The sequence below is a fragment of the Mustela nivalis genome, assembly GCF_964662115.1.
Source record: "Mustela nivalis genome assembly, chromosome: 2".
Lineage (NCBI taxonomy): Eukaryota > Metazoa > Chordata > Mammalia > Carnivora > Mustelidae > Mustela > Mustela nivalis.
This window is the reverse complement of record NC_139021.1, coordinates 139671513-139686152: the sequence shown is the minus strand read 5'-3', so window position 1 is coordinate 139686152 and position 14640 is coordinate 139671513. Positions and strand designations below refer to the sequence as shown.

The following is a 14640-nucleotide window of genomic DNA, read 5'->3' as shown; positions in this document are numbered from 1 at the left end:
GAGGAGGGACCCGCCAGAGGAAGTGGAGGCATGTGTATGGACAGGATGGGAGCTGTGGCAAGAGAGTGGGAAAGGCCACCTCTATGGCCAGAGCCTGGCGCCTCTGAAGGTTATCCCATAGCCCCAAGGGACCGCCGCACGTGTACAGAGGCATGTTGCTGAAAGGTCACTTCAGTGGCTACGGGGATGGGGACAGAGCCGCGAGGACATGGCCGCGCCCCAGAGGGGCACTCCCCATGCCACGCCCCCGCCCACACACTCACGCAGCAGCAGGCCGTGACGGTGATCTGGATGGTGTTGCGGCCCGGCTGGCACACGTGCTTGAGGTGCAGGGGCTTGTGGGAGGTCTTGTTGTCGCCGCGCTCGATGGTAAGGGGCGTGGCGTTGACGCTGACCTGCACCGAGGCCGGCCAGTTGGTGTTCATCTGCCGGTCCTCGTGGTGGTAGCACTTGAACTGCAGCTCCAGGTCAGACCTGAGGGGCGGGGCAGCGCTCAGATGGTGCCGCCCATGGCCTGGGTGATCTGGCCACAGCCGAGGTCCTTGGGGCCGCGCGTCCTCCATTGTGACCGCTGCCCTCAAACTCCTGCACTCTCCTCTCCCACCCTGGACAGCCCCTCTCCCCATGTCCCTGGCCAAAAGCCCTCCCGGCCACCCATGCTCTCTCATACTGTTGACTCCAGCCACACCCCACAGCTCTGCTGGTCTCCCCCAGACCCCTCCCTATCAGGGTGACTGCCACTCCCCCAGGATAGAGACAGAGGGACAGAAAGGACAGACACTAATGTGAGCAGACCAGCTGGGAGGCTGATTATGCCCAACCCAGACTCCAGCTGGGAGAAGCACCCAGGCCTGGGCTGCATCTGATTCAGTTCCCTGCTGGGTGCCAGACATACAGCACAGAAGATACTTGTGAACCCAGCAGCGACCACGTATGTGTGGAAACTACACTGGCCAGGGCCACGGGATGCCTCCTAGGTAAGGGCACTGTGGTAAGAATGGACGGGTGAGCAGGGCTTCTGCACAGGGGTCTCTCCACCCTCCTGCCTGAGCACCTGGGCTCCTGGGCCCTTCCACCCACCCCAGCTCTGTCTGTAGCCCCTGCTGAAGCCTGCCTTGCAGGGTCAAGGCATTGAGCGAGCTGTGTGGATATGCCCAGTGCATATTCATCTTGTGCCTTTCAGCTGCCCATTGTTGGGAAGCTGAGAGACTCTGGTCACAGTGGTGGCCGGGCAGTGTGAGTCTTGCCTGAGGAAGAAGGACTGAGAGTGAGGACACCAATGGGTTCTGGCATCCAGGAGAACTAGGCCCGAGTCCCAGCTCTGCCGCTTGCTGGGAGAACTCCCTGTTCTACTTCACTGTCAATGGGAAAAGCACAGCCCACTGACAAGATCAAGAGAGGTCAGGTGTAGAAGGCAGAGAACACAGGGCGCGGCCTAGCCTGGACCTTCAGCCCTTGCCTTCTGGTGTGTCTGGACATCTGAGCAGTGGCCTGGCTCAGTGGCCAGCCTCTGGCAGTGCGTAGGGGTTTCTGGTCCTGTCCAACCCAGTCTTATTCCTCTACATTCCTGCTCTAGCCTGAACAAGCCATGTTCAAGTTCCTCTTGCCAGTGGTCTTTGGGTCTTGAAGGTCTTTGGGTCTAAGCTAGCCACCTTTTCCTCTAGGAGATCATCCCTGACCATTCCCTCAGGCCTACAGTGAGCCAAAGCTGCTCCCTGCCCTCGGGCCACTGTACCTGCCAAGGCCTGCCTGCAAGTTCCCCACGACATCCCCCAGACCCTGCCCAGAGCGGGGCCCAGTCAGTGAGGCCAAGCAGGTGAAGGTAGCAGGCAGAGGCTGCTACTGCCCGCTCAGGGCAATGCCCGGCCAGGGAGGTCACCAGCAGAGGCCTCTCCCGCCCAACTTGGGCCTGGGCCCCCAGCACGACACTCACCTCCACATCAGCGTCTGATGGACCGTGGGCCGCAGGTGAAAGACGTGGTTGCTGACGGCCAGGTTGTGCTCGAGGCGGAAGGGCTCCAGCACCACGCCATCCCGCACCGGGAACGTGAGCCGCAGCTCGTCGTTGTGGTTGGCTGGGCAGGAGAGCCGCAGGTGAGCCGCACGCCGGTGCCACCGTGGGCACGGACAAGTGTGGGCTCAGGGGAGGTGGGTGGAGCTCGCGTCCCCACATGACATACACTCCTGGCTCTAGGCTCCTGACACTGCGCAGGTGTGTGTGTAAACATGGCCAGAGAAGCTGGGACCGTGCAGGTGGGTGTGTAAGCACGGCCACAGAAGCTGGGATTGTGCAGATGTGTGTGTAAACACGGCCACAGAAGCTGGGCTATCCGCCTGTGTGCAAACCAGGGAGCCCACTGCTTCTCCAAGTCTGCCCCATGCCATCCCCAGCATCCCTGCATCTCTTGTCCCCCTCATCTTGGCGCTACTTCCCTCTGGCCCCACCTACTCCCTATTCTGGAAGCCCCAGGCTCCTCCACCCAGCTCTTCTCCATGGCTGGGAGCTGCTTTTGCTTCCTGCCTCCAGCGGCTCAGGGCTGTGGATGGCCCAGAACCACCCCAAATTTCCCTTGTGGGTGGGGCTTACCTGCGTCAAAGCCCTTCTGCCCTTTCCACATGCCCAGCCCCCACAGGCAGTGCAACATCTAAGCCCCCTGGCTCCTGGCCCTCTTTAGGGCCCTAGGGGGAGCTGGTCGGACAGAGGGAGAAGGTGGGGCACTCACCTGGAGGTGGCGGCAGAGCGCTCATATTTGGCTTGATGTCAGGTGGGAAGGGTGGTTTAACATCTTGGCTGGGGGACAGGTACGGGGGGATGCTGCTCCCGGGGGTCATTGGGGGCGTGGGGTTCCCTGGAACAGGTGAGTGGGGGTAATTTGCCACAGGAACTGGCCTGGGAGGCTGGAGGGAAAGAGAAACCACACATAGGTTATGGGGTCACAGGGATGGGAGGGACTATGGCTCTGGATGTATACCCCACCCACCCGGTTGTCCTGGGGCTGTAGTCCCTACTCCCCGAAGGGTGGAGAGCCAGTCCCCCTGGAAATCCCTCCATCCTGGCCAGCACTTGGGTCTCTGGCTGCCTATGTCATCACTCCAGCCCAGCGCGGTCCTCAGATGGAGCTGAGCCTGCAGGACCCCGGGAAATTGGCTCCCTAGGAGCCCCTCTCCCTTCTGCTCTTAGTCCTTACTCATCCCTGCCCCACCTGCCTGGACCTGTGGCTTCTGTCTGGGCATCACTGCTCCCAGGAGCTGAGGACTAGGGAGTACAGCCCCATCCATGGGCTTCAGGTGGGAACGGCCAGGCCCCTTAGACACACAAATACACCAGATCAAAAGTGGAACGTACCCTGTTGACATTCCCTTGGCTGTAGTTACTGTAGCTGCTTCCCGAGAAGGTGTTATTTTGTCCATTAAATTGCTCTGGCTGTTAATGCAAGACACATGATGTGGTGAGAGTGGAAGGTGGAGAAGCTACCAGAAGCCTGCTTTCTCTCCCAATATGAAAACTGGCCAGGAGTACAATACAGGGGATGCTGATGAGGCCCATCCAGTGCTGGGGTGCGGAGTGGGACCCCCAAGGGGTAGGGCAGGTCACCCCCTCCCCATCCCGGAACAGAATTTCCTCTCTCTCTGTCCACAGCTAGTGATACAGCAAGAGTTCACAAAAACAGAAACACCCAGAATGCTGAAGTTGGAGTGGTGGCTGGGTGGTTGTGGAAGTTAGCATGATTCCTGGGCAAATACACGTCAAGTGTGTCCAGAGTTCTCTGTGCTCCTGAGAACGAACTTTATGATCCCAAAGAAGGAAAAAGCTAGATGCCTGGAAATATCCATCACGGTGTTACTTTGAAAGTGAAGAATCAAAAACAATGCAAATGTCAGACAGGAAGGGAACGATAAAATACAGTGTGGCTTAGATCCACAGGTGAGGCACCCTAGAAAACTGAAAACCGCAGAGACTCTGTAACAGCAAGTAACTGATTTCACGTTAAGCAAAAGAAACAGATTGAAAATGACAACCTTAATAATAACTATGTAAAATGCTGATGCTCATGGGCAGTCACGGGCAGTAGGAGAAAAAGGTTTAGAACTTAGTATTAATATAACCAGATGAATGCTATTAAAACAGAACAAAACAAAAAAGTTATTTCCAGGGCACCTAGGTGGCTCAGGCGTGGGGTCTGCCTTCAGCTCAGGCCATGATCGCAGCGTTCTGGGATCGAGCCCCATGTCAGGCTCCCTGCTCAGCAGGAAGCCTGCTTCTCCCTCTCTCACTCCCTCTGCTTGTGTTACCTCTTTCGCTGTCTTTCTCTCTCAAATAAATAAATACAACCTTTAAAAAAATAAAAAAACCCCGTGCTTCCTTTATGATCATCGGTGCATGCTGTAAACAGCAACAGGGAAGGGGAAAGCCCTTGTCTGAGCCCCATGAGAAAAGGAACCAAGAGAAGCCAGCATGACATTTTGGCCATGGCTCTGAGCTCTCGAGGACACATCCGGAAATCTCTGCCTGCCCCCTGGTGACTTCAGGGGACACACAGGACCAAGATGACCCAGCTGGGGGCAGGGATATGAGGTGGAGATGAAGAAAGGGGCCGGTGGGGTGGTGGGACTCACCTTGTAATACTGCCCCATGTTGACCGTGGGGGGCGGGTACTGCCCGGTGCTCGGCTGGCTGGGCATCCTCTGCCCGGGGTAGTTGGGAGAGGTGAGCGGCCGTGGGGGGTTGGGGGTTGGGTACTGGCCTGGCTGGGTGGGGAACTGGCTGTTTGGTCCGTATTGCTGGTTTCCATAGTTGGGCTGTGGCAGCAGACAGAGGAGAGGAGAAAGGCTGTCAGTGTCGTGGAGCCAAGCCACTTACCAGAAGGCCTGGAACACCCTGGCCCACACCTTCATCCCTGCCCTTTTCCACAAACTGCCTCCTCCACCCAGAGGGGGGTGGCGGCACAGAGGCTGTCTGAGCCCCCCTGCTGCCCTTACATCTGGGGACACGACGTTCTTTCCATCTGGCTTGGGGGCCACCTCCCTGTGAGCAGCCTCCCCCCAAGTAACCCGCTTTCAGAGACTCTCATTCATCCTGTTAGGAGGGGGCTCGATTCTAAAGCCCCCTTTATGTGTCTCCCAGCGCCTGGTCTGTGGCAGGTGACACAGACGACGGGATGTGCTTCCGGAAAGGGGGCCCCCTCAACCCCTGCATTCAGAAGCTGAATATGAGGGGCCCTGGCTCCATACCCCACACCGAACAGCACACACGGATGTTCAGTTCTGGGCCATGCGTGCAGAGGTCGAGAGAAGCAGGCTTGTGGGGGGTCCAGACAACCCTCTCAAGACAGGCAACCGAGAGAGAAGGACCCCTGTCCTCGAGGATCTACAAGGTGACCCCTGACACGCCGATGTCCACCCCTGCAGCCGCCTCCCCGCTCCGTAAGGTGAGGGGACCCTCAGGGCCACCTGCCACCCAGACACTCCAGGCCAGGGCATCCCGCCAGGTTGGTGGTTTCTTCTCCTGGTCTCCTTATCTACTTAAACTGTCCTTCTTGCCTCTAGGCTCAGAGGTCCTGGCTGTGTCCCCGTGTCTGGCAAAGAGTAGACCCTCCATAAACACTTGCTCAGCAAATGAAAGCAGAGTCCAGAGTTCAGCGGCAGAGAGGAGGAGGTGTCTTGTGTCAGTACTGAGGACCTCTGCCCCTCACACTGCAGCGACAGGGGTGGCTGCTGTGGGTGACTGTGTGGTTCCTGTCATAGCACTGGAGGAGCAAGGGTGGAGGGGAGCCTGCCCATCAGGCCACCGAAGAGGAGTCCCGTGTGGGACCAGCCAGTCTGACACCTGCCCCAGCGTTCCAACGGCTCACAGATTCTAGAAGCATTGAAGGGTGATGCCCGCCTTCTCAGACAGGGTCAGGCCACACGGGCTGGGATCACGCAGTGTCCCAGCCCAGTGCCAGGCATTTTGTAAATGGGGAAGCATCAGCATTCCATGAAGAGGATGACTCAGTGAACATAATTCAAAGCTTCCGGTGTGTGCCTTCACAGGTGCAGGTGGACATCAGGGCAAGGACTGAGACTTTCTCTGCCTTTCCTTTCTTGGGATCTCCTCCTTAGTGGCCGCCAGTCCCAAAGCTGGATCTGCAGATGGCATCACTAGCCCAGCCAACAGGGATGCTGGGAGTCTGAGGACAGATGGGCTGCAAGGGGTCCAGAACTCCTGTGGGGACTGTGTGTGGCAATGAGACCAGGAGCTTGAGCATCCCCCGCCCAAGGACAGCCAGGACCTCGAGAGCACGGTCCTTCTCTGGCTGGTGCCTCCTGAATCGGTGCCACCCAGGAGTGTCTGGGCTTGAGCCAGGCTCCCTGTGTTTGAGGAGGTCCCTGAACTCTCCCCTTCTGAACTCAGGACACCTCCAACAATGGTCAAGCCTGAGCTAGGGGGAATGCTGAGGGAATCACACAGACCTTCGAGGAACGTAAGTTCTGGCCTCTAAACCCACCACAAGGCCAAGCTGAAGGCCACAGTTTGGAGGCAAGTAGGATGGGGGTGGGGGGAGCCAGTCTGAGAACAGGCGGCAAACAGAGAGCTGTGGTGGAGATGGCTCAGCAAGAAGCTTTGCCTAGGTAAGGAACCAAGGCAGGCTTCCTGAGGAGCAGGCACTGGGTCAGGATTCTAGGGTCCCTGTGTCTTTTGCAGGTTAACTAAAGCCTTACCCAGATAGGCCATTGGCTGCCAGCTTTTCCCACGGCTCACTGAAGGCCCTATGACACCTCCTCCGGGAAGTCCTCTTTCTCTGACCCCACGTTTCATTCCGGATACCCCCTGTGTGTCACCTCCTTATGGGCTCCTGCTTAGACAGGTTTCTAGGAAGGTGATCCCCTTTTCTGCGAGTCTCATTTGCCAGTGGACGGGTGTGGGTTTTGCTTCCTTAAATCTTCACCTTTCCCTTCACTGAGCTGGCTGGGCAGCCAGTGAGGCAGTGTTCCTCCTGAAAGAGCAGCTGACAGTTGGCTGAGAAGAGCCCTAAGAAGCACGCTGTCTGTCTTCCAGTCGCTTCTTTGACACGCACAGCCTTTAGATATCTACAGACTTTTATTCCTTCTCTCACTCTTGCAAGAAAGAAGCTCTTGTGTGCAGGTGAGGAACGTGGACCCAAGAAGGCTTTGCTCCTTACCAATGCCACCCGGCTAGTGTCTGTGCCAAGACAAAACACCACGCCAACCGCAGCTGCTGCTGCCTGTGCCGGCCCCCAGCCCAGTGCTTCCTGTCCAGCTCCTCATTCACATCTCCCAAGCGACCCCAGGGGTGGGCTGGATCAGCGCCATCTTTTACAAATGAAAAACCAAGACTCCAGCAGGGAACATGACTTGATCAAGGGCTTCCAGCTGGGAAATGGCAGAGATGGTCTCCAAGCCAGAAGCCTGACTCTGTCCTAAGGCTCAGACTTTTGGTCCAGGTTTGGTGCTGGTCAGTTCCTGCCCTTTCCAAGGTCCTGCCCACAGCCCATCTCTTTTCAAGCCCTGGGTCCACCCCACCTCCCACCCTAGTGACCACCTGCCTGCTGTCACACTCACCTCTCCTGGGTATGGCCTCTTTATGCTCTGAATGGGAAGGGACTGGGGCCGGGGGCCCGGGTAGGTCTGCTGGGGCATCCGCTGCCCGTGCGTGCCAAAGGGGCTGATGCCGGGCGGCCGGGGCTGGTTCATGCCCATGGGAGGGCCGCTCATCCCCGAGGGTGTCATGCCAGCCGCCATGCTTGCGGGGTTCATGCTGCCCCCCATGGAGGCAGGCCCCCGCGGCCCGGGCTGGTTCATGAATTGGCTGTTATACGCCTGGGTGGGACCCATCTGGAAAGAGGAACAGACCTTCAACGGGAGAAGAAGAAAAAAAAAAGAATAAAATGCCACATGCATTGAAAGTGCAGGGAGGGAAGGGTGGGGGAGGTGGGAGGCTCTGGGCCAGGGGGGCACTTTCCTGTGGGGTTGCAGCTGGTGACCAGGCCCCAAGGGATGTCTGGCCTCTTGGGCTCACCACTGCCCTCTGCAGGCCGCACAGGAAAGATGCAGCCCAAGGGGTGTTCCGGGGTGGGGTGCAGTCACTCCAGAGAGCAGGCAGCATTTCCAGGGAGGCAGGCAGGGAACGGGAAAGAAGGTGCAGAGGTGGGGAGGGGCATGGGAGGATGGAGGGGAATGAGGATGGAGGCAGGAGCCCCTTTCCTGGAAGCCCTGGCCCCGCCCTCGGCCAGTGGAGACACGCCCTCCATCCACAAAGTCCAAGGCAATCCCAGCTCCCACCTCTGCCCACCTGCCCCGCTGTCCCCTTCCTCCAAGCCCCATCTCCTGTCCCATCCTCCACTCCTTCGGGGAACCCTCCCTCCTCTCACTCCACCAGTCCTGAAGGTCAGGGGAGCAGAAATGGGACCTGGGTTCAATCCTCAGATGGGATGACTAAGAGTATATGCTCTTCAGAAGCCACCACGGGGACACACTGGTGACAAGGCATTTTAGGCACTGAGCCCGCTCTTTGGTGAGCAGGCACCCAGAGGGCGATAAAGAATGTCTATCCCCATTCGCAGACACACACGAACCACAAACCCACGCAGAACAAACACAAGCACCCAGACGGCCTCCCCACCCACCACACCCAACCACTCTGACACACCCACGTCCTAACACACACCCGTCCACATGCCTCCAAGGAAACCCAGACGCACCCTGACACCATCAGCATTTCCAGCACACACGGCATCAACACCCCAACTCTGCTGGGGGGGGGCAAGGCTGGACCAGGACTAGCGGGGCCCTTACCGGTCCATACTGGTTTATATCCTTGTTCTGCGTCTCCTGCAAGGCTGCCACAGTGGCCGTGGCTGTGGCCGTGGCCGTGGCTGCTGCCGCTGCCACCGCAGCTGCTGCAGCAGCAGCCGCGGGCTGAGTGAAGTCAGCGGGCGGCCTGGTGTGCGGAGGGATGCCCATGCCTGCGGGGGCGTTAGGACCCCCGGGGTAACTGCAAGGAGAAGAAGGGGAGACTTAGACACTGCCTGAATCTAGAGATGAACCCACTGTCAGCCCTGGGCTTGGAGGCTGGGGGGGAGAATGCGGGTCCTTCCGTGACCTCCTGCCCCAGGGCACACAGACGGGGAGGCGTCTGGACTCCGAACCCAAATAGGGGAGAGGGGCCTCCTGTGGGTTGGCAGCCCTTCGTGCCCCTTGGCGACAGGCAAGCTGCTGTGTTCCCGAAGCCCTAGGTGGGTCCGGCTTGCGTGGACCCTCCCGGGCACGAGATAACTGCATCTCGCTGCCATGGGGAGCCCACCTTCTGGAGGAGGACATGGTGCCTCAAAAAACCCCGAGCACCTTGCCCATGGGCGTTTCAACCTGACACTTGCTCCGGGACAGAGGGGGAAGGGCAGGGCCAAAGCTGTTCCTGGGGGGCTGCTCACCTGGCCCCAAAGCCCCCGCTGCCGGGGTAGTTGGGCCGGCCGTACATGCTTTGCTGGATGTAGGGCTGAGCGGGCCCAGCCTTGGCCGAGAACTGCTGCTGCTGCCCGGCGAACTGGGGGGAGTTGAGGCCGGGGTTGCTGGTGGTCATGCCCGATGCCATGGGGTTGCCGCCTGGAGTCATGGGGTTGTTGGCATTGGCCATAGGGTTCCCGAGGACCTGTGGGCAGAGAGGCTGTCACCCAAGTGGTGCCCCAGGGGGCGCGGGAGGGAAAGAGGAGACACTGGGGGGTGGGGGGCGCAGCTGAAATGGTACAATGGGGGAGGGCAGAGGGAAAAGGGGAGAACCTGGAGGCGTGAACGGTCCCCAGACCATACAAATGCTTCGAAGTGGGTAATGCGGCCTGGAAGCTGGCAGTGCAGGGGATAAGAACCCCAGCCTGTGATAGAACCAGGAGGGGCTGGTCCTGCCCTCCGCTGTAGGTGGAAGGAACTGGACTTCTCAGCCCTCCCCTGCCAAGGGGTCTGGATGCCCAGAGAACTGGGCTGCTGCTCTGTCAGGGCAAAGAGAAGCCCAAACTGCCAACTCTGGAGGGCAGCGGGATCCTGGCCGAGGGGTGCCTGTGGCCTGAAACTGCAGGGAAGCCTGGGGCTGCCCTCGGGGGCGGCCACCAGCCCCTACCTGTGGCAGAGGCCGAGCAGACTGGACAAGAAGGCGTGGAGGAAAGAGGAAGGGGTGAGAGCAGGAGGGCAAGCTGGCCAGCGGGAGGGGTGTGTCACGAGCTGAAAGCTCACCATTTTGCTGAAATCTATCTGGGGTTACCCAAGGTCAAAGACCCCAGACACTGGAGCTCTGAGACCAACAACACCCAAGAAGTTCTCCTATTTATCCAACCCAAGTAAACGAGGGCTAGGGAAGAACCCCCAGCTCTCCGAAGATGAACTTTATTCCCAGAAACACCCTCAAACAGATGGGGATGGTGGCCTAGGGGCCAGCTGCTGCCCTCCAGAGCAAGCATGGAGGGTAGTGGCGTGCCCACGGCTGAGTGTGCCCCAGGAGCTGGTCTTTCCAGCTGGGCAGAGCGAGGACGGCTGGCATGGGAGATGATGCTAAGGTCCCCATGCTCAAGGGATGGTCCTGCTGGGGAGGGGCTGCGGCTGCAGGCAGGACAGGCTCTTACCTGGCTCTGGGATGTGTTGGTCACTCCCCAAACTGTGGTGACCACAGAGAGGGAGCCGGGAGGCTGGTTGGTGTTCTGCTGCCAAGGGACAGAGTCATAGGGGAATGACCCATCACTGCAGAGGGAGACAGAAGGGGTTCCTCAGGGACTGCATACAAAGGAGGGTCCCATCACCTCACTGTCCTCCACAGCTTCCAGTCAAACCCAGGTGACCCCCATCTCTGTCTAGACCCCCTATGTCTGGCATGGGGTCCAATGCAAAACAGACCTGCTTCACGCGGTGGCAAACCGTGCCAGTGACCAAGTCTCCCCGCATCGCTGTGGAGGTCCCACCCCCATGGCTGTCTGCCTCACCTTAGCCCAAAGGAAGAAGACAGACCCCCAGGCCCCACCTGAGCTCCTCCTTCCACCATGCTCAGACTCGAAGTGTCTCTCCAGAAAGAGCTCTACTTCCCCCCGTGCCAGCTTCCCCTCGGAACTTCCCAGTCCCTTCTCAGAAAACACCGGAATGGCCCCAGTCCGAAGCTCGCCTCTTCCCCCTTCCTCCTGATACTCTGCAGCAGGTTGGCCACCCAGCCCACCTGATCTGGCCTTTGGCAAGAAGTTCCTTACGTTACCCCGCCTTCCTGCCTCTGGATCACAGGTACAGGCCTGCCCGCCATGCTTCCTCCCCTGCTCTGGCCCCCATCTCCTGCGCACGTCCCCACCGAGCTAAGCTCCCTTAAACACCCAAGACCCTTTCCACGATCAAAGACCTTCGATGGCTCCCAGTGTCTACAAGGCGAAGTCCAAACTCACACACTTCAACATGATTTACCCTTCTGGCTAATCCCACCCTAACCTGCCTCCCCGCATGACTTCCACCTCTGCTGGAGCACCGTCAGCCATGGCCCCATTGCCCCATCTCCCTGCTAGGCCCAGAAGCACCCACCGTGTTTGGGGGCATCTCCTGAGAAGCCCCCAAACACCAGAAGCAAGGACTAATTGACCTTAGCCCCAACACCCTGATCTGCACACAGTAAGTGCTCAATAATGGCTTCCTCTTAGTTCCTGTGGTGCAGGTGAAGAGTGACCCCAGGAGGGGGCAGGGGCTGTCAGGGTTATAGCATGAAGAAAGTGCTGGGGTCCCAGCCCCCAGGAGTGCTGAGCTGGGGCTGTCTGTGCATGAACTCCCTGTAATTCTCATGGAGAGACAACCCTGGACATGACCCCCAAGGGGGGAGAAAACACAGAGAACCCAGATGTGTTGTAGCAGCCCTGCACGGCTTCCTGACAGCAGGGAGGCCTGGAGGGCGGCACTGTTGGCTACCAGGATGGGGGGTGGGTCTGGGGGAGGTGTTGGGGGAAAGCACTTCATGCTTCCGTCTGGCACAGGAAGTCAGCAGAAGGCAAAAGGGCTTGCTCACTCCTGGAGAACTTAGACCCTGGCCTAGCAGGCAAGCCAGGCCCGGCCCTGGACGTGCTGGGAGCCAGCCCCGAGGTCAGGACTCATGAGGGGAGGCACTGTCCTGTGGGATAGGCAGGCAGGGAGAAGCCAGTGGGGGGCGGGGGGCTGAGTCTCATGCCTGCTTCTTTCCAGGTAGAGCCCTCCGCAGCCAACGCAGTCAAGGCAGGCAGGGCCCTGCAGGGGTGATCAAACTGGAAGGTGAGGCTGTGTCACTGTCCGCCCAGGCTTGCTCACCCCCTGCCCGGACACCCTCTCTGCCCAGCCAGTCCCTGGCTTCCTTCCTATCTCTGCTCACAAGTCCTCTCGCTGGAGGAGCCTGCCCTGATCTCCTGGGGTAAGAGCCACCCCATCCCTTCTACTCCCTTTTCCTCCTGCCCTGTTTTTTTGTTTTTGTTTTTGTTTTTTGTTTGTTTGTTTGTTTTTGTACCCTGGTCATGAGTCCTGTCCTGTCCTAGCTCCCGTCCAAATTCCCCTGCCTGTCTGCACCGACTCCTCTCATCTATCAAATGGGCAGAGGAAGGACATTCCCCTACTCTGTTCTCAGAGTTTTTAAGCTGTGGGTCATGAAACACGACTGGGTCATGGCATCAAACCAGCATGAGGGGAAAAAGAGGGAATTAAACAGAAAGCAGTTAAGGGTGAGCGCACGGTAAGAATAAATAACGTTCCAGTTGCCAGGGGAAGGGGCGTAGGGAGAGGGTGGCTGGGTTATGGACACTGGGGAGGGTTATGTGCTATGGTGAGTGCTGTGAAGTGTATAAACCTGGCGATTCACAGACCTGTACCTTTGGGGCTAATAATACATTATATGTTAATTAAAAAAAAAAGAATAAATAACGTTCCTCAGTGGCTTGATTTTACGCGCGAGTGTGTGGGCACCCTGGGTCATGGTGTACTACGCATATTTACTGTGGGTCTCAGTCAAGGCGGTCTGGACAACACAGGCCTTGGTAGTTCAAGTCTGATGTGGCTCAAAGAAGAAGATGCAGCCAGAAAGGTTTTCTCTGCTAGAAAGGGACACAGACCTGGGCATTACTCATGATTTCCAGGGGGAGAGGAGAGGCCCTCAGGAACCCAGACCTCCTGCCTGCCCCTTACTCATGCCAGCCAGACACAGCATGGGCCAGTGAAGAGGAGGTGAGGCCCAGATGCACTGACCAAAGCTGGAGGACAGCTCATACTGGCATCTGGGAGGGCTGCTTGTGCATCCAGGAGCCCAGAGAGCTCAGGAGGGGTGGAGAAGCCCAGGGAAGGAAGCTATGAGCCTGGTCCTGAGCACAGCTGGGCTGGAAGGACCTCCCTGGGAGAAATCACGAAGGACTGGGGTTCCACCTGGTCCTGGGCCTGGCATACCAGCAGCCTGAAGGAAAGCCCTGCAGACTAGTTTAGACCAAGAGAGAAGACCCCTAGACACGAGCTGTCCTGTGAGGCCCTCAACCTTGGTGTGCAGGACAGAACACAGGACCCTTAGTAACTTAACAGCACAAGTGTGCATCTTCTCTGCCCACAAGCTCCCAGCGACCCTCCAGGCTGATGTCCTTTTAGAATGTGCCTGGCAGGCTCAGAAGGAGAGCCCTCTGGGAGCCCCTGGAGCCTGGCAGGGCCCCACCTGCACCTGGGGGAGGGGGAGCAGGCCCCCGCTCACCGGGATACTGCACAGGCCGACAAACCAGCCCCAGACCGCCCTACAGCTCCGTGGGTGGGCCTTGTGGGCGGAAACCAGCTCCTTCCTGTTTCATTCTCTCCACCCGAAACTTGGTGAGAAGCAAACTTAACCGTGGTTCCCAAACTCGGCATGCCCACCGTCTGGCTGGAAGGGGACCCCCAGAGTCCCAGGCCCATCCTGGGAGTGCTTGCGGGCGGCTAGGGACACGGTTGTGGGTCTGCACACGCACCCTGCTGCCACGGTGCCGTGCACACGTGGGGGCAGAGACAGGCACACGCGTGAAGGGGCGGTCTCAGGGACTTGCTCGCCCCCACTCGCACCTGCTGCAGAAGCAGAAGTGGCAGCCGCACCAACACGGCTGTGACTCATCTCCTGGGGAGACGGCTCCTGCTGTCGCAGGGAAGGCTCTCGCCCCCACAGGCCCATGGCAGTCGGCCCTGCCACCGCCTCTGCCCGGGCTCAGACACCACCACGAGGGGGCGGGGGGCTGCCCAGCTACAGCTCCCTGTGGACTCGAGGAACAAGGACAAGCCCGGCTCCTGGGCCCTACCAAGGTGGGAGGGGGCCTAGGGTGATGAAGAGGAAGCCTTAGGGGGCCTGTGGGAGAAGGGGGTGTCCTGAGGCCTTTCCTTCCACTGGCAAGTACTGCAGATGAGGTCAGCCCGGGTCAGGGGTCCTGGCATTTTGGAACTGCCTGCTAGGAACCACTTCTCTCCCCTTCTTCATAGTGGGTTGTGGTTCAGAGGGAGGCCAGGGCTGCTGGGATGTCAGCATCCTACTCTTAGTAATCCTGCCCAGCTCTATGCATCCCCAGTGGGTACACCCCATCGTGCACCACCCCAGAGCCCACTCTCATGCTGAAAGCTGCAGCACGAGTGGCAGTCCCATCCAGCCAAAACCACCGCAAGAACACCAGT

General features: G+C 58.9%; 1 protein-coding gene across 27 annotated transcripts in view; it reads right to left on the bottom strand.

Annotated features, from left to right (window-relative positions):
- ZMIZ1 (zinc finger MIZ-type containing 1) overlaps positions 1-14640 on the bottom strand; it is a 232718-nt gene that overhangs the window by 14264 nt on the left and 203814 nt on the right. For 14 of the 27 annotated variants that reach the window (XM_082719536.1, XM_082719559.1, XM_082719547.1 and 11 more), the window contains 9 exons: positions 10611-10725; positions 9432-9649; positions 8797-8995; positions 7564-7854; positions 4618-4800; positions 3347-3424; positions 2724-2898; positions 1934-2075; positions 264-474 (listed from right to left, as the gene is read on the bottom strand). In XM_082719536.1, coding sequence (XP_082575662.1) covers positions 264-474; positions 1934-2075; positions 2724-2898; positions 3347-3424; positions 4618-4800; positions 7564-7854; positions 8797-8995; positions 9432-9649; positions 10611-10725 — 1612 coding nt within the window. The remainder of the gene's footprint in view (positions 1-263; positions 475-1933; positions 2076-2723; positions 2899-3346; positions 3425-4617; positions 4801-7563; positions 7855-8796; positions 8996-9431; positions 9650-10610; positions 10726-14640) is intronic. The other 13 variants (XM_082719556.1, XM_082719561.1, XM_082719557.1 and 10 more) reach the window with 1 other exon arrangement.